Raw genomic sequence first — 18,852 nt, 5'->3', positions numbered from 1 at the left:
TGTGAAAAATGCAGTGAAATTTTATACTAAAATGATTAATTGGTTAGATTTTTGAATCATCTGTAACGACAGGATGGCTAGCTTTTAAAAGAAGCAGTTCTTTTTAGGCTTTTCAAAATGGAATACATTCCTTGTGGCTTTTGTAATTGATTCATTTTTGCAGTGCTGTTTCTTTTTTTCGTAGTAATTTAAGAAATTCTCCTGCTTTCTTACAAGCTTGCACCCAAGCTTGTGATCTTTCCTGCAGCCAAAGTGCTGGATCCTTACATTTTGAGATCGAGTCCTTTTTGAAGGGTAACACCAAGCTGCAGGGACTGCCTTCGAGGTGATTCAGAAGACCGTGAAAGAGAGCTGCTTTGCCCTAGAACTTCTGAATGTATCTGGTGAATGTGCAGTGTTTGGTTTGGGTTCTGGAGAGGTGCGGAGGCGGAGGAATTAGCAGGTGTCTGGGAGGTGTCTGGGATGCGGGATGCTAGCCAAAGAGAACCTGCAGGCAGGTGTCTAGCGCCGGAGATGTAAGTCCCCCTTTCTGGCACACGGAGGCGCTCGGGGCTCCTCCCGCTCTGCTAGCAGTCTTTAAGGGACCTCTGCCGCCACCTGCAGTCTCAACCAAACCTCAGCGCGCGGGACGTGACGGCCCAAGCGCCCAATCAGTGGTCGGACTTTCAGGTACCCTGCCATTGTGTCCAATAGAAACCGAGGAAAGGCGAGGAGGGGCGGGTCCGGGCCCGCGGCAAGCCTGGCCGAGGCGCGAGGCCCTCCTCCCGTCTCTCCGCCTACTCCAGCCTCCGCCGCTTCAGCTTCCCGAGCGAGCCCTGCGGCCGCCGGAGCATCTCCCGCGGCGGAGCAGGAGCCGGATGGTCAGAGGAGCCCGGCAGTCCCAGCAGCCGCGGAGTCGCCTGGCCCCCAGGTGAGGTGGGCTGCGTTGCGAGGCGGAGGCTAGGGGCGAGGGACCGAGAGAGCGGGCCTGGGGGTGGTGGCCGTGGTGTCGAAGCGCCGAACCCTGAAGGGGCCGGGGTAAAGGAACGCAGCATTTTGGGGGCACCGAGGGAGAGCAGCCCATCAGGGCGGGGAGCGAGGGCGCGCTCGGCAAGAGCGGAAGGCGCGCGCCCCACCGGGGAGCCAAGGAATGCGGGGAACAGGGTCTGAGGGGCGGGGCCGCGTCTGTGGGGAGCTAGGGGGGCCTGCGGCTCTGGGCAGACAATGAGGCCGACGGGGCGGGTGGCAGGGGGAGCCGAACATTTGGAACAGGGAACTGAGAGCATTCGGGGACCAGTAAGTCCTTGGTCGTGGGAGGGAAGGAAGCCCTGCATGAGGGGTATTTGTAAGGTCACGGGTAGAGAGAGTCAACCTGTGGTCAGCCTGTGGTCCCCGAGGGTGGTACGTGGAGTGCCCCACAGGCAAGGCGAGGTTAAAGGTGTGTTGTCTTAGTTACGGGTCTCATTTGTTTGGTCTGTAGACTGTCTGGCACAGTGGAGAAACCACCTCGAAAACGGAAAAGCAGGTAAGGCAAATAAATGCCTTCCTCTCTAGCTTCGTGTTTTTCTGCTTGCTTGACTGCCCCTGTGCTGCATAATTGCGTGGTGAGTAGATTAAAGTTTCTTATTTAGGTCCCTTTTTTTTTAGTAAATTCGACAGCACGGAAGGTATTCCCTTTGAGAACTTCAAATTACCACCACCCATCCATTTGAGATATATGATTCGAGAAACGTGAAACATTAAGAAAGCCTAGCTTAATGTTGACTTTAGTCATAATTTCAACTTTGGCATCTCTAACGGAGATTGTCACTAAAAAGGTACTGTGTGCTAAGTGTTGTATACAAATTCTCTGTATTATTTTCTGTGACACTATTTTGCAGATCAGGGAAATGAATCATAGAGTGGCCAATACTTAACAAAGATCACACATCTAATAAATGATTTGAATCTAGACTGACTGCAAAGTTTATACTCTTTAGTACTGTAATGCTTCTAATAAATATACATTTGAAAGTAGTCCCATCCCCGGCTTTCTCTCTCTTTTTCTTTATTGTATGTAAAGTCAAACTGAAATGGTTAATAGGAAAATAGCAGCTAAGGACTTACATAGGCCACAGACAACTGAATTTTTCCTTAGGCTATGAAGAAGAGTATTTATCCTACAAATAGGTTTTAGTGTATTTCATTTGTTAGGTACTGCAGCACAATTTTATTTAATTATTTGAAGATTTCCCTTTTTTACCTATATTGGAATTGAGAAAGTAAGATAAAGTAATGAGGTTGTGGCCAGTAGCACCATTCTCATAACTAATACTTAGGACGTTGTCCATTAATATACAGATAACCCCAACAGTAGACAGAATGCCAGGGATGGGAGTGGGCAGTAGCCAAATAGCTCAGTTACTTTTTAGGCCTAAATGTCCACTCTCAGACTCACAAAGAGCTACTGAGGGCACGCAAGATTGGCTAGCATACCTGAGGAACTGAATTTGTATAGATGGGTATGTGTTTTTTGTGTGCAGATGAGTGTGTGTTTGTCTGCGAATGCACACACGTGTGCAGGTGAATGTGTGTCTATGCAGGTGAATGCACATATATGCCTGTCCATGTGAAGCACAGCAGTCTACTTTTGTTTCTGGAGGCAGACTGTGTCACTGAGACCTGAGGCTCACCATTTGGCTAAGCTGGGTAGTCAACCAATAAGTCCCTGGATCTGTCTGCCTGTCTTTACCTCAAGTACTGTCAATTTTCAGTGTAATTTAAAAAAATTTTTTTTCCATTTGTTTTCTCATTTTGTATGTATATGTGAGTGTGAACATTGCGTGTGGAGGTCAGAGAATAATTTTCAACAGTCAGGTAGCACAAAAATATGAATGTGAGGATCTCTAAACTTTAGTGATTTCATGGTAGGATAATAAGATGTATTGGAGTAAATAAACTTAAATGTTTACATTTATTGAGTGCGTGTGTGTGTGTGTGTGTGCATGTTTATGTGTGCGTATACATGCATGCACGCGTGCATGAGCATGGAAGGCAGAGATGGTTTGCAGGAATCAGTTCTTTGGTCATGTGGGTCTCAGGGATTGAACTCGGGTTGTCAGACATGGCAGCAAGTACTATCCACTGAGTTGTTTTGCTGGCCCAAATTAAGTAACCTTTTGTTGTTACTAAAATTATTTTCATAGCAGGCAGAATCTACTTACTGCTTAGCCTATTGCTTCTTTGTAGACTATACAGTGAACTAGGATTCCTGTGCTCTGAAGTGTGAATCTATTTGTCCCTCCCCTCCCCTTCCACCTAGTCTTGCTACCAATAGTGGTAAGTCCACTACATTTACACATATGCACATACATACTTGCACACACACACACACACAACATAAACTTTTATTTTTAACTTTTCCTAGTGGCAGTAATTAGAAAATAAAAATATTACAAGGTTGTATTATTCTTTTTTTTATGATGGCCATAGTTTATTTCTCAACTACCCCACCACCAGACTCTCACAGTAGCCTTCCGACTGGGCCTCTAATCGTCAATTTATTTACTGTGCTTTGCTGTGATCGTGCATTTCTCATGTAGGAGCACCACGTGTTTCCTCCTTGTTGTTGAACATAATTCAGATATTTTTTTCTAGCCTAACTGTAGCAACTGAGGACTGCCTGTTTCCCTTCTACCTCCCTTTCTAGCCACTGGTTAGAGCTGTAGCCATAGAAATTCTCTTGGATGGACCTGCCATCTGGTGAGCCAAGATGAGTGAATTGTTGAATGTGTGTTCTGTGGGCCATTTCTAGAACGTTTCTTTTTTTAATTTTTATGCACAATTAATCTTCCTTTCTCAATACTTTCACTCTGCTCCTTTCTTTGAAACTTAGTACATAGATCACATCCTCAGTAAGAGTGTTCCCCACTGTCTTCCCCCTCCCCACTTGCTCCCATATTTTCATGCAGTGATTCTGGCTGAATGTGAGTCCACCTCTTGTCACATGCATGTTATAAGCTCATAAACTATATGGCTAAAATAAGGTAGAGAATGTTCACTCTGTATGTATTTCCCAATCCATCCCCTGTGTCTGGTTTTGCACAGTTCTGTGTATCATACAAAGGTCCTTTCCCATATGTGTTGTCTTGCTTGGCATGCAGGAAGCCTTGAGCTTAATCTTTAGTTCCAGTATAGGTGGGAGGGGGTTTCTTTCTAATCCTAGGGAGTGTGGGCACAGGGGTGGTGTTAGCAAACCAGAAAACTAGTCCAATGGGGCTGGTGGTCACAAAGTCCCCTGGTGTAGTGATTAGCACAGCGTTTTCTGTACACAGTAAGTTCCAGGTGGAAAAGAACTCGTGAAATCCAGTCTACCGTGAACATTCTTGGTGCCTGTAGAGTCCAGAAAAGAGATTTGGATCTGGTGGGGTTTAGACAGCTATGAACTGCCAAGTAAGTGCTGAGAATTGAACCTGGGTCCTTGGAAAGAGCAGTCAGTGCTCTTAACTACACATCTCCCCATCCCACCTTTCCTCCTTTTCTATTACTTCTTTCGGAATTTTGAACAATGCACTTTAGTCATATTCAACTCCTCTCTCTCTGCCCTCTCTCTCCCAGACCACCCAGTTTTGTATGTACAGGCCTGTCTGGTTTTTTTTTTCCCCCCAAGTGTAGTTTCTGCTGCTGTATACTCTTGGACCTATAGCCTTCACTGGAGGGTGGTTTATTTACCAAAAGCTGCAGCCTTAAAGAAAACTTATTCCCCTCTTTAACATCAGCTATCAACTGCCAAGAGCTCCTTAGGCAGGTGTAGGACTTTGTGTCTTTCTCCATTTTCTGTGCTGGAATTTTATCTGGCCCGAGCATATACAGGACATGTGCATACTGTCTTAACTAATATGAATTCAGGTGTGCAACTGTCCTCTACCCAAGGCTCATGGTCCATGGCAAAAGAGGAAGCAAAAAGATAATAAGGGCCATAAGTAATAGACGACCACAAGGAAACTCTTTCTGGATACAGCAGGGCAGTTCTTGCTTTTTAAAAATTAGCTTAATGCGTATGTTAGAGGAGGTCAGAAGAAGTCATTAGATGCCTTGAACCAGAGTAACAGGTGGTCCTGAGCCACCATGTGGGTGCTTGGGATGGAACTTCAGTCCTCTGCAGGAGCAGTAAGTGTTCTCAGCTACCGAGTCCTGTCTGCAGCCCTACCCACTCCCTTTTTAAGACTCCTTTTTAATTCTCCTTTGAGAGAATTGTAAATCAATTAAGCCAAAGATTATTTGAGAGAAAAAGAGTAAACTAAACCTGTAGCTCTGTGTTGGCTGTACATTTTCTGGAGTAAAGTAAGCAAATTAATCTTCCAGATCAGAGATGTCTAACATTAAACATAAATTGCTCAGGAGAAGCACAGCCTTTTCTTTCCTTCTTCTTTTTTTGGGCAGGAAGACCTAAGACTGGTTTACCTACTGGGACATTAGCTTTTCTTGAGGATCAAGGGGTGGGGAGAGTCAATAAATAAAATTTTTTAAATATAGCTTTAGAGATTAAGCCCAGGGCCTTGTGCATACTGGGTCAACACTGCATTTCTGAACTACACTCACAGCACATAATGAAGGTTTTCAGCAAGGGTTTTATATATTTATATATTCTAGACTGACCTCAGACTCAGTAGTAACTGAGAATGACCATTTGCTTTCATCTTGTAAATGCTGGGATTACATGAATGTCTAACCATCCCAGTTTATATAGTATAGTGGCTCGACCCTAAGGTTTCATCCATACTCGGTATGTATTCCAGCACCTGAACTGTGTCCCCAGCCCTCTATAAAGAGTTTTTAAGGATTATCCCTCAGAATGCTCTCAGTCTAAGCTGAACAGTATTCAAAAGCACCTGCTGACCTACTATGGCTTTTAATTTGAAACTTTCATTTACTCATCTTAGTTCATCTTTCTGTGTTTATTTTATGTATTTAAGTACACTGTAGCTGTCTTCATATACACCAGATGAGGGCATCAGATCTCATTACAGATGGTTGTGAGCCACCATGTGGTTGCTGGGAATTGAATTCAGGACCTCTGGAAGAGCAGTCAGTGCTCTTAACCGCTGAGCCATCTCTCCAGCCCTTAGTTCATCTTTCTACCTAGTACTATGTATAATTACTTTGTACTGAGAGTCAAATGACTCAGTAAACTAGTGAGTTAATAAATAAGTGGCTGGTAAAATAAGTTAACTGTGGGCTGGGGGCTTGATGATTGAATGTCATGTGATAGCATTACATGCCCTGGTGGTAGATTAGACTGAAAGATTCATATTTGGAATATATTCTCTCTGTTTTTAAAAATAATGAAGAGTTCAGCATATCTGTTGATAATGTTTTGGTTATGAGATTGAGAAGTCTTCCAGGTCCTATTTAGAATAAAGTCCAACTTGTATGGGTAGAATTCACATTGCTGAAATCTAGTCAGTTGTGCAAGGTCCCGGGTTAAATCCCCTGCATGATTGATGGATGGATGGATGGATGGATGGATGATAGATAGATAGATAGATAGATAGATAGATAGATAGATAGATAGATAGATAGATAGATAGATGCACATACATATAAGCAATAACCATATCTGAATGATTTTCGATAGCTCTTTAAAATTATTTATTTACAGAAAAGAAAACGGCATTTTGATGATGTAATTATAAAAATTACATTTATTTGTGAGCTTATATGTGGTGTGTGTGTGTGTCTGTGTCTGTGCGCACATGCGCATAGCATGGTGTGAATATGGAAGTCAGAGGAAAACTTGAGGTGGTTGGTCCTTCTACCATATACGTCTGGAGAATCAAACTCCAGTCATCAGGCTTGGCAGCCAGTCAACCTTTTCGCTGGCCAAAAACTGCCTCTGTTACTTGAATTATTTAGGATACACTATGACTCTCTTTTTTTTTTTTTTTTTCGATTTATTTTATTTTATTTGTGTGTACCTGTACATACACACACTTACATGCAGGTTAGCACCCATGCAGGCTGGAAGGACATTGGATTCCCTGGGACAGGTAGCGTGAGTGAGCTGAGAGCTGACCCAGATCCTCTGGAAGATCATTAAGTGCTCTAACTGCTGAGATGGCTCTCTAGCCTTTGGTATATGTAGTTTGTTTAAGACACAAATTGGAATACTTTTTAATTCTGGTTCTTGAGATGTAGACATAAGTGATAAATGGCCGTGCCAGGAAAAACTCTTATCAATGGGGAAAACACACTGTAATATAAGATAGTGTGATGATTTTGTTTACACAAAGGATTTATAGTACTCTGCTTACTAGTAGTGAGGTTAAATTCCAAACACTTGTAGGCCCTGAGGGTCTGGAAGGCTATTTTTAGTGATAGTGTGACTGCTGGAATAACAGAGATGAACCTAGATAAAAGGAATGTTTCTTTAACTGTTAATGGTTTGGATCTAAAAATGTCCCCTAGAACTTCATGTGTTGAAAGCTTGGTCCCCAGGGTGGTACTATTGAGAGGAAGAGAGACTTTGAATAAGTGTTTGGATCGTGAGAACTCTGACTTCCTCAATAGGTAAATCCATTGTTGCATTCATAAGCTGATGCACTATTAGCATGGGTGTGGACTATGGGTCTTTAGGAGGCTATATCTTGTCCCTAGCTACACTAATATATCAACTAAAGGAGATTTTTGTTCCTTAAAGAATATTCGGGGGCTAGAGAGATGACTCAGCGGTTAAGAGCACTGACTGCTCTTCCAGAGGTCCTGAATTCAATTCCCAGCAACTACATGGTGGCTCACAACCATCTGTAATGAGATCTGATGCCCTCTTCTGGTGTGTCTTAAGATAGCTCTAGTGTTCTTAAATATAATAAATAAATTAATTAATTGAGAAAACAACACTTGGCAGAGTCTTGAGGCATTTGGTTGTAAGAGCTTTGGGTGTGTGGTGGGTGGAGAATGCTGCTACACATTCTGTAGTGCCATAGCAGCCATTTTAGTCATCTGGCTCAATGTCAGCAGTGTTTACAGGCCTGTAATCCCAGGCCTCAGGGATTGAGGAAGGAGGATTGAAGGGTCAAGACCAGCTGGCTGTATATACACAGTCCCTATATATATAAACAATAAAACGTTTTTACAAAGTTAATAATGCTGAGACTAAGAAATTCCCAACTAAAATTTGAATTTTAATGCTTTTAAGTAATTGCTTTGAGTACTTGAACAAAATCAGGTTACTCTGATTTTGTTTTCTCATTCCTTCCTTCCTTCATTTATTTATTTTTTTTTTTTATAGGATCCGACTAGATAGTCCAGGTTAGTCTTGAACTTGTTTTCTTTTGAGATGGGCTCTCTATAGCCCTGGCTGTCCTAGAACTCATTATGTAGACCAAGCTGTCCTTGAACTTCAGGTAATCTGCTTGCCCTGCCTCCTGAGTGCTGGGATTCAAGACATGTGCCACCATACCCAGCAGTGGTTTTAAGCTTTTGATCTTGCCTCAGCCTTCAGAATGTTAGGGTTAAAAATGTACACTACCATGCCTGAACTTTTATGTTGCAGAGGACCCAAGTTCAATTCCCAGCACCCATATGGTTGTCATTATCTTCTATATATCCATCTCTGGTCCCTCTTCTGGCCTCCACAGGCACCAGGCACACACATGCAAACATAAAACTTTTTTAAGAAAGTCTATTAAAGGTAGGTTGCAGCAAGGTTGTGGAAGCCCTGTTAAAGAATTCAGACATTATTTGAAGACATTCTTAGTTTGTACTCGTATAAGCAGACAGTATATAAAGAACAAATTTTGAAGGGTTTTGATAGTCACAGGATGCTAAGTCAGACATAGGAGTGGGCTATGAATGACTTTCAGAGAAATAGATAGCCCAAGATGATTTGACTATGATCTGTGTAGTCCTAACTCTACTGTAATGGTGAGTTTGTGCTATACTACTTTGACTCCAACCTGCCCAAGAACAAATAAGAGACACATTAGCTTATTTTTTAATTGCCCTGACTTCCTCAAAATCTGTGCACTCCTAAACCTTTCCCTGCTACCCCAGGCCCAATCTGGGAAATGGGCAGTGGCCACCCACCCATGGCTCATTGGCTTTTTCTCCAGTGGCCACCCACCCATGGCTCATTGGCTTTTTCTCCTGCTTGGTTGACTACTCGGGTGCTCACTCATGTGTCCGCCTCTCTCTCTCTCTCTCTCTCTCTCTCTCTCTCTCTCTCTCTCTCTCTCTCTCTCTCTCGTCCCTAGCAATGCCCAGCCATTGGCTGTTGGCATCTTTACTGATTGATCAAACACCAATTGGGGACAAGGACCTTTAGTGTTTGGACACACAGATTCCCGATTAAATCAAAGCCTTAGAACCAATCTCCAATACTCCATAGCCAAATAGTTAAAAGTCATTTGGTCTTGTATAATTTTTAACACAGGTTCAGCTTTCCATTTTTTTCTTTGGATTTTACTTAGGACTCTGGACATTTGGGTTAAATCTTTCTTTGTTTTATCATATGCTTTGAGTAAGTGGATTCCCTAAAGGAGGATTCAGGGAACTGGGGCTGATTTGGAAATGCACTGGCTCCTTTAAGAGAGCCTGCTCCTTGCTCCTGGGATTTCTACCTTCCTCCAGCTCACAGTGCCTTCTGGGGCTAGAAGAGGGTATCAGATCCCCTGAAACTGTAATTTCAGAAGGATGTGAGCCACCCGGTGTGGATGCTGGGATGTAAACCTTGGTCCTCTACTGCTGAACCATCTCTTTAGCCTCTGAAAAATACTAATGTTTGGTTAATCCATTTACTAGAAACTTTCTTTGAAACCACCAGGATTCATACATGGGTTACAGCAGTATTTAAGCATATAGAAAGCATTGGTCTTAAAACCAGGTAACCAAGACATGTTAATAGTTTTTTATTCTAATAAATAATAAATTCATATAAATTAAGTTCTTACCTTCTTGTGCTCCAATTCTACTATACTGATGAAAATTGGATCTCAGTGATTAATGATGCATTAAGTATCTTGTTAGGATTAGAATTTGAGGAGCTATGAGCAACCAAAGGAAAGGTAGTTTAGTTTTTACTGGTGCGGAGCTACAGTTGAATCTTGAGTGTGTTTCCAAAGTCCTCTGTGGAAGACGTGGTTCTTATATAGGTGTTGGAACCTATAGAAAATTGAACTTAATGGAAGGAGCATGACCCCCGTAGGGGACATTGGGATCCAGAGCCCTTCCTGTCTCTGCTTCCTGGTCCTGTGAGATGAGTATACACTCCTATTGTGATATTCTGTGCTGCAACAGGCCCAACATGAGTAAAGCCACGTAACCATGGGCTGAATCCCTCTCCCTCTCCCTCTCCCTCTCCCTCTCCCTCTCCCTCTCCCTCTCCCTCTCCCTCTCCCTCTCCCTCTCCCTCTCCCTCTCCCTCTCCGACACACACAAACCATAAATCAGAGTAAATATTTTCTCCTTTTAAATTAAAATTCTGGGTGCTTTTTTGTCATAGCAGTGGAATGCTTGACTAATATAGGTCTTTGGAGTTTAATGTCTCTAGGTTTTGGGCAGCCTCAAGACAAGCCTGGGATTTTGGAGTTTGGGTTTTAGCTTTCTTTGCTCATTTCCCTCTGAGATTGTGCTGTTTGTCTAGAACACTGCTGGGAAGTATGGTTTTAGACCTACTTTTTTTTTATGGCATCTCTAAGGAAGCCCTTTATCTCCTCCATAACTTAACCTTTATTTTTCTTATACTTCGTACCCTAGCCTGGCCTATATCCCCAGTGTGGGAATTAAAGTTGTCACAAACAGGCCTGGCAACCCCCATTTCTCTGAGCACAATTTCCTCAAGGAATTTACATTATCAGGAAGCAGCAAACATTAGCCTCTCTTGGGAAAGAAGAGGAGATTTGGAGATTGATGAATATGGTGAGAATAAAGTTAAAATGAATGATTCGGTGTCTGTCTTTTTCTTATTACTTACTATTTTTACATACATTTTAAAATTTATTTTTATGCATATATATTTTGCCTGCATGTATGTCTGCACTACATGCATAACTACATGGTGCCCAGAGAGACCGTGGATGTTGGATCACCTGGAACTAGAATTATAAACACTTGTTAACCTCTGTATAAGCCCTGGGAATCAAACTTGGGTCCTCTGGAAGAGCAGCTAGTACTATTTAACTGTTGAACCATTTTCATAACCCCTCCCCTTGTTAATGCCTTTATCCATTTTTTTGTTGTTGTTTGTTTATTTGGTTTTGATTTTGGTTTGTTTTTTGTTTTGTTTGAAATAAGATACTGCTTTGCTGCCATAGTCTTAAACTCATCCTTGGCTTCTGCCTCACCCTCTGGAGTAGCTAGGACTTTAGAAGAGTACCACTATGCCTAGTTTAGCTTCTTTTATTTTTCTTGGATTCTATAGGTCTCTCTGGTGTTTTTTAGACTTTTTTTTTTAAATTGTTTTATGCATAGAGTAGTTGTCAGGCCTGGATTAAAGTTACAAATGATTGAGCTGCCACATGGGAACTGAACTCAGGTCCTTTGGAAAGGCAGCCAGTGTTCTTAACTGCAGAGCTATCTTATGAGCACCTCAGTCTTAGTTGAGATTTTAGTGCTGTGAAGAAACACAATGACTGAGGGAACTATTTAAAAGGACAACATTTAATTGAAGCTGGCCTACAGATTCAGAGGTTTAGTCCATTATCATCACGGCAGGAACCATGGCAGTGTGCAGGCAGACACCATGCTGGAGAAGGACCTGAGAGTTCTACAACTTGGTCCACAGACACCAACAGGAGACTGTTTGCCACATTGTGCCTGTCTTTGAGCATAGACCTCCATAGTGACATACCTCTTCCAATATGGCCACATCTACGCCAACAAGGCCACACCTCCAAATAGGGCTACTTCCTGTAGGCCAAGCTTTCAAACACTTGATTCTCTTCAAACCACCACACCCTCTCTGGTGATACTGAAGAGATACAATGCCATTTCTATTTTCTTCTTTTTCTTTGAAAGATGAAGCTTAACTTTCTGGAGTGAGCTGGATTTGGTAGCCTGCTTCTAATGACTAGAAAATACAGCCGACTTGATATCACTTCCCGCATTGGGATGTGAAAAAACTAACTCTTCTCTCTCCTGTCTGTCTGTCTGTCTGTCTCTGGGGGAGGCCATATTGTGAGACATCTTTAAAATGATGGGAACTAGGATGTCTATGGGAAGGTCATGTGGGAAAGACACTTGGCCTAGCAGCCACCACAGAGTGAACCTGCTAGCAGCCCTTCTGTGACCTGCTAGATGCCACATGAGTGAATGTGAAGTGGATCTCTTAATGCCAAAGGATGGGAGAAAGACCACCAACCTAAATCATCATGGCTAGTGTAATTAAAGCAAGCAGTTAATTAAAGCAAGCTTTTTTATTTGTGTACTGGGCTGCGTCCCCCTAAGGCAGGGATCAAGAGGTCAACATCGGATGTGAAGAAGACAAAGCTTCTATAGCTTGGGTTAGAGTCTTTCCAAGTGGGGGATTTGGCAGGCAAAGAGAGTAGAGTTACAGGTACAGAACATAACAGGTGGTCAAAACAAGGTAATCACAACAGGTAGTTATAATTATAGCGGGGTCATATAACCTTTTGAAACAAAGTTAGATAATTTTTTGAAACATGTCATTCTTGAGTCAAAAAAATACAGAACCATTTGTAGTTGAGGTTACAGGTGAGGCATAGCCCAATCTTTGAAAAACAGAAATGAGCCTAGATTGTCTTTACTGTAAAATGGCTTTTAAACCTAACATGGATACAGGCTGGTTCTTCAGGTCCTCCTTTGTAGATAAGTATTTTAGTCTAGCCAACAGCTTAACTCAGTGTTCTGGCTACACATGGGCTGGGCTATTTTAGCCTGTGATTTTCCTTGGACAGTCTCCTTTCTTCCAGCACTGGTTTTCCTGTAACCAAAGGACTCAACCTCTTAGTGCTATGTTTTTTGGATAGATCTGTGATGGGCCAAGTGCATGTGCACATACATGTAAGGGTAATAGTAAATGAAGACAATATCTATGTATTTAGAACAAGAGAAATAGGAAAAGTGTGTGTTTTAAAAGCAGATTTTTCTTGAGGGTGGAATTGGTGGAGCCTTGGGCGTGCTAAGCATGTATCTTTACCTGGTGAGTGGCACTCCATCCCAGAGCAACTCTCTTTCTTTATGGCTGTGAAGGGCAGTTCAGTTTCAGATAGTAATCATCATCTTCAGAGCTGACTTTTCACGTCACAGTTTTTGCTCTACAGATCGGGAGGGAAATCTCTGCTTATAGGGTAGTCTGACCATATAGACTCCTGTGGGGAGTCAGTTTCCTCTGCCTGGTTCTTAACTACTTGTCACCAGATTTTAAGGTTTATTTTATCTTTTTTTAAATTTCTTTACTCCCTATGTAGCTGCAGATGACTTTGAACTCCTGATGCTTATCAAATGCTAGGATTACTGGTGTGAGCCATCATGCCCAGCTTTAGGTTTCAAAATCTCTTTGATGCCGTTTTGGCTGTCTTGGAGAGTTAAGAAATAAGACAGTGATAATAATAAGTTTTATGTGTCAAACTGATAAGACCACAAGTCCCCAGATGTGTGGTCAAACAGTCTCCTGTCTGTGTTTCTAAATAAGATTAAATTTTTTTTATTTTGTTTGCCTACTTGCTTTTTGAAATAGGGTATTATGTATCCTAGAGAGCTTGGGATTCAGTATCAGTACTAAGCTGGCCTTGAACTTGTGGCAATCCTCCTGTCTCTTCCTCTCAAGGAGTGGGAATACCAGAATGTGACATTTTGCCTGGCCTTTGAAATGAATATTTGCATGAGTAGATCAAGTAAAACTCATGCCCTCATTTAATTATTTGAAGACCTAAACAGAATAAAGTCAAATATAACTCCTGCCTGATAGGTTCAGCCCAAAACCTTGGCTCTTAAGCCTAATTCTGACCCCTGGATTATTGCCCCATTAGCTCTCCTTATTTTTCTTGTCTTAGGATTGGATTAGTGCCATACCATTGGCCCTTTCAGGTCTCTAGTTTGCTGACTGCTCATCTCAGATTTCTCGGTGTTACACGAGTGAATTCCTTCTAGAGTGTCTGCCTGTTCTAAGAACCCTGCAAGTACATAAGCCCAGTCACATGTGGCCCTGTTTTCTGTCACATCCCAGGTTTTCCAAAGTGTTCCACAACCTATTAGAGATTCCATATTGCTAGCTGTGAGCTGCTCCTGCAGTCAGCTTTAAAATAGTCATTTTCACCACAAGCTAAGCAAAAGGGAGGTGCACAGATTTTCATAAAATTGGCAGCTGCTGTGGAAATGCTTCACTCTAATGCTAGGTAGCTCTTTGTGTTCTTGTTTTGGCACACTTCAGTTCTTGCACCTTCCACAAGGCCTTGAAAGAACATGTGCCTGTACGTTAGTGGATTCACTGTTACTGTGACAAATATGGTGTCACATTGGTGCTCAAACAATTTTTGAATTTTTGAGGAGTTTGGATTTTTAAGATAGGAATACTTTGGCCTGATCTGAAATGTAGCACTAGGAAAAACTCAAACCAAGGTTTGATGAGTTAAAATGCAGTCCATAGCATCTGGTTATCCCCAACTAAAAAGAAATGGAGGCGGCCTGGGTCTCCCTCACACTCGGTTTCTGGAGTTCTTTCCTATGCCAACCCTGGGTGTGTTGGCAGAACAGTAAGCTGGGAATTTGTTTTTTAATCTTAAAGTATATAGTTCCGACTGTCCTGAATTTACTGTGTAACCAAGGCCCAAGCTTGCTATGTAGCTGAAGATGATCTGAAATTCCTGATCCTACTTTCTGCCTCTACTTTCCAACTAAGATTACAGGCATGTGCCATCTTCTGAGCACAGAGAAGGATTGAATGATCTGCCTCTCTCTCTCTCTCTCTCTCTCTCTCTCTCTCTCTCTCTCTCTCTCTCTCTGTGTGTGTGTGTGTGTGTGTGTGTGTGTGTGTGTGTGTCCATGTGTATCTGTTTATCTAATTAGTTAATTTAATGTTTTATTTTGTGAGACATAGTCTCTAAAGTTGGCCTTTAACTCCTGATTCTCCCTCATCTGTCTTTCAGTGTATGGTTATTATAGAAACATCCCTAGGCTAGCCTTAAGGGAATTTCTGATCCTCCTGCTTCTGTATATCTCCAAAGTGCTGGTATTTCCGCATGTGCTGCCACACTTGTCCTGCCCTGTCCTTTTTAATGGTTGGGCCCATGGCCTGGTTAGGCTATGTACAGTTTTCATTTTGGAAAATTGTAGGATTGCTGAACTTTCCATTTGCTTTTGTTTCAGCTTTGATCCAGTGTGCTTTTCTATGAGGATAAATGACTATACATGGTATAGTGTAATGAGCTCATCTTTCAGTTCTGTACTTTAGACTATGCTGCTATCACCATACTGTATATGTTTAAGTTGTATACTCTCAGCATACACCTAGAATTCCAGCACCTAAGAGGTTGAAGCAGAAAGATCAAGATTTGAAGACCAGCTTGAGCTATGTGGGAGGGAGACCATGTCTCTATTTAAATAAAACAAAAAAAATTCATTCTTTTTGTCCTTCCTTATGAAGACAGACTCTATCTGATAAAATTTTGGATTAGCTAAGGCCAATTAGATGACTTGAATTAAGTTCAAACATACTTGGGTTTATATTGAAGTTTTTAAAGGAAAGACTAATTTCAGCTGTAGTTCTTTGCAGCTTTTGTAGTTTTATAAAAATCTTTATTATTTTGGGGAGAGTGATGCCACAGGTATAAGACAGAGGTCAGCCTGACCTCTATCCTTCCTCTTGTTGTGGGTTATGGGGCTTGAATTCAGATCCTCAGGCTTGTGTAGCAAGTGCCTTAACCAATTGAGCCATCTCTCTGCTCTCGGCCCCTTTTCAGTTTTGCAATGGGTTAGGATTAATGGGGAGACATGGTGGGGTTTAAAAAAAGTGCTAGTGAATTGAAACTATGAGTCTTACAATTTTATTTACTGCATGTGTGCGTGCATGCAGGTGTTTATGGGGTGGAGGGCGCTATGCACATACATGTGAGTGCAGATGCCCAAGGAAGCCAAAAGAGGGCATAACATTCCCTGGGCCTGGAATCACACACCAGCTTGAGCTGCCTGGGGAGTGCTGGTGCAGGTCCTCTGGAAGTGTAGCCATTGCTCTTAACCACAGAACCATCTCTTCAGCCCCCAAAACAGATCTCTTAAAGAAATAATCTTGGCAGGTTGGGGATTTAGCTCAGTGGGCCCTCTAGCTCCAGGCTGTGCAGTTGAAAAGTGTGGTTAACAGTGGAAGGGGAAGCCCTTGGTCCTGCCAAGACTGAACCCCCAGTGAAGGTGATTGTTGGGGGGAGGGCGGTAATGGGGGGAGGATTGGGAGGGGAACACCCATATAGAAGGGGAGGGGTTAGGGAGATGTTGGCCCAGAAACCGGGAAAGGGAATAACATTCGAAATGTAAATAAGAAATACACAAGTTAATAAAGAAAAAAAGGAAAAAAAAAAAAAGGAAAAGTGTGGTTAAATAATCGTAGTCTGGTTATATGGCCCAATGGGTAAAGGCATTTGCTACCAAGCTTGATACCAGAATCCTCAGGACCCACATGGTGGAAGGAAAACCAAATCCTACAGGTTTACCTCTAAACTTAAGCTCACTCACACATGATGCTTGAACACACAAACAAAAATAAATACATAAAAATAAAAAATTAGAATTTACAAAACTAGTTGGATTATGACTCAGATTTTTGGAATTATAGCAGCAGAACTGTTGTAATATATATATGAACATTACCTTAACATTATAACTTGAATTTATTGCTAGTCTTTGCCAGACTTTAATGTCAGTGCTTATGTTTAGGAGATTACTTTGCAATATTTTTCAGTATTATAAACTAGTGAGCTTTATTTGATATAATCTGACTAGAGTTCATGCTCTTAGAAGCCACCATGTTTCAGAAGCCTTCCTAACTTTGAGAAAATGCAAGCTCAGTGGTTAGTTTGAATGTTTGTTTTGTTTTATTGAGACAGGGTCTCTATGTAGCTCTGACTGTCCTGGAAATCACAGAGATCCACCTGCCTCAGTCTTCAAAGTACTTAGACTAAAGGCATATGCCACCACACCCTGTGAATTCAGAAATATTTTACTTAGAACTAAATTAACTTTTGTGTCAGCCGTAACTAATAGCTTACAAAAGAAAATGCTCTTAGATTTCCTCCCTCAGTTAAATACACTATTAAAAATGTCTGGGTTGGGGATTTAGCTCAGTGGTAGAGTGCTTGCCTAGCAAGCGCAAGGCCCTGGGTTCGGTCCCCAGCTCCGAAAAAAAAAAAAAAAAAAAAGTCTGTTTTGCAGAATTTGTGGGTTTTGTTTGTTTGTTTTCATTAGTGTGCTGAGATCTGACAAAAGATCATCTGACAGCTAGAATCAAGGTAGAATCTTTTGGGAGGTTAATAAGTTACTTTTTTTTTTTCTCCCGGAGCTGGGGACCGAACCCAGGGCCTGCGGTTGCTAGGCAAGCGCTCTACCACTGAGCCAAATCCCCAACCCCAAGTTACTTGGATTTTAAAGCCTGAGCTAAGGGCTGGAGAGAAAGCTCATCAGTTTAGCGGCTGTACTGCCCTTGCAGAAGCCAAGGAGTTTGTTTCCCTCTCAGGCATGGGACACCTCACAATCTCCTGTAATTTTAGTCTCATATTCCTATGTCATATTCTGATCTTTGCCAGCCAACACCTGCCCTCATATGTGCATAAACACACACACAGACACACACACACTTAAATCTTTTAAAAGAAGCTAATTGAATATTCTAATTAGAGCTAATTAAAATACAAACAAGAATAAACATTGGCCATCAGAGTGTTAAACTTATGACACATGCATTAGCCTAATTAATTATTAAGATTTAGAGTTAAGGAATTTAGAGTTAAGTTGGGAATTTAGCTCAGTGGTAGAGCGCTTGCCTAGGAAGCACAAGGCCCTGGGTTCGGTCCCCAGCTCCGAAAAAAAAGAAAAAGAAAAAAAAGAAAGAAAGAAAAAGATTTAGAGTTAACATTTTGTCTGTTCATTTTTTTGTTTTTGAGACAATATTTGTGCTAGGTTTTATGTCATCTTGACATAGCTAAAGTCATGGTTGAGGGGGCATTGTTTTGTTTGGGTTTTTTGTTTGTTTGTTTGTTTTGTTTTTTGTTTGTTTTAGAGACAGGGTTTCTCATGTAACCCTGGCTGCCCTGGAACCCTCTGCAGACCAGGCTGGCTTCGAACTCAAAGATCAGCTTGCCTCCACCTCCTGAATGCTGAGCATATAGTATGTATCACTACCACCCAGCTGCCTAGAGTCATTTTTGAAGAGGGAGCACTTCAGTTGAAAAAATGTCCCCACCACTTTGGCCTGTGGGCAAGCCTGTGGTGTGTTTTTCTTGATTGGTGGTTGATTTGGGAGGACCTAACAGTGTTCCCCTGGACTGTTGGTCCCGCAAGCTAAAGAAAGCAGACTGGTCAAGGTACAGGGAGCAAACCAGTAACCAGTAAGCACTCCTCCATGATCTCTGCATCACCTTCTGCCTTGAATTCCAAACCCTAACTTCCCTCAGTGATGGACTGTAGTAAGGAAATATTAGCAAAGTAAACTCTGTCCTCTCCAAGCTGCTGTTATCAAGGTGTTTTAGCAAGAAGACTAAGACTAGGGTCTCACTGTATATCTCTGGCCAGCCTGGAACTGGCTGTGTAAACTAGGCTGCCCTGAAACTGAGAGAGATCCAATTGCCTCCCAAGCGCTGGGATTACACATCTACATCACATTAGAAAAACAATATGCCTGGCTTGGTACTAATTTTTAAGTCTGGTTATACTACACTGGGCACTCTCATT

At 42.1% G+C, this 18,852-nt stretch overlaps 1 protein-coding gene across 7 annotated transcripts in view; it reads left to right on the top strand.

The window, feature by feature from the left end:
* Positions 1–737: 737 nt before the first annotated feature.
* Scai (suppressor of cancer cell invasion) overlaps positions 738–18,852 on the top strand; it is a 112,074-nt gene continuing 93,959 nt past the window's right edge. For 3 of the 7 annotated variants that reach the window (XR_010064696.1, XR_010064695.1, XM_063284586.1), the window contains exons 1-2: positions 739–910; positions 1,460–1,504. Coding sequence is in view for 2 of the 7 variants with exons in the window: in XM_063284586.1 (XP_063140656.1) it covers positions 858–910; positions 1,460–1,504 (98 nt within the window). In the remaining 5 variants the exon portion in view is untranslated. Of the gene's footprint in view, positions 911–1,459; positions 1,505–18,852 lie in introns of all 7 variants that reach the window. The other 4 variants (NM_001399633.1, NM_001399635.1, NM_001399634.1 and 1 more) reach the window with 2 other exon arrangements.

This window comes from Rattus norvegicus, chromosome 3, assembly GCF_036323735.1.
Source record: "Rattus norvegicus strain BN/NHsdMcwi chromosome 3, GRCr8, whole genome shotgun sequence".
NCBI lineage: Eukaryota > Metazoa > Chordata > Mammalia > Rodentia > Muridae > Rattus > Rattus norvegicus.
Note: the sequence above shows the minus strand (reverse complement) of the source record. Positions and strands in the feature narration are given on the sequence as shown.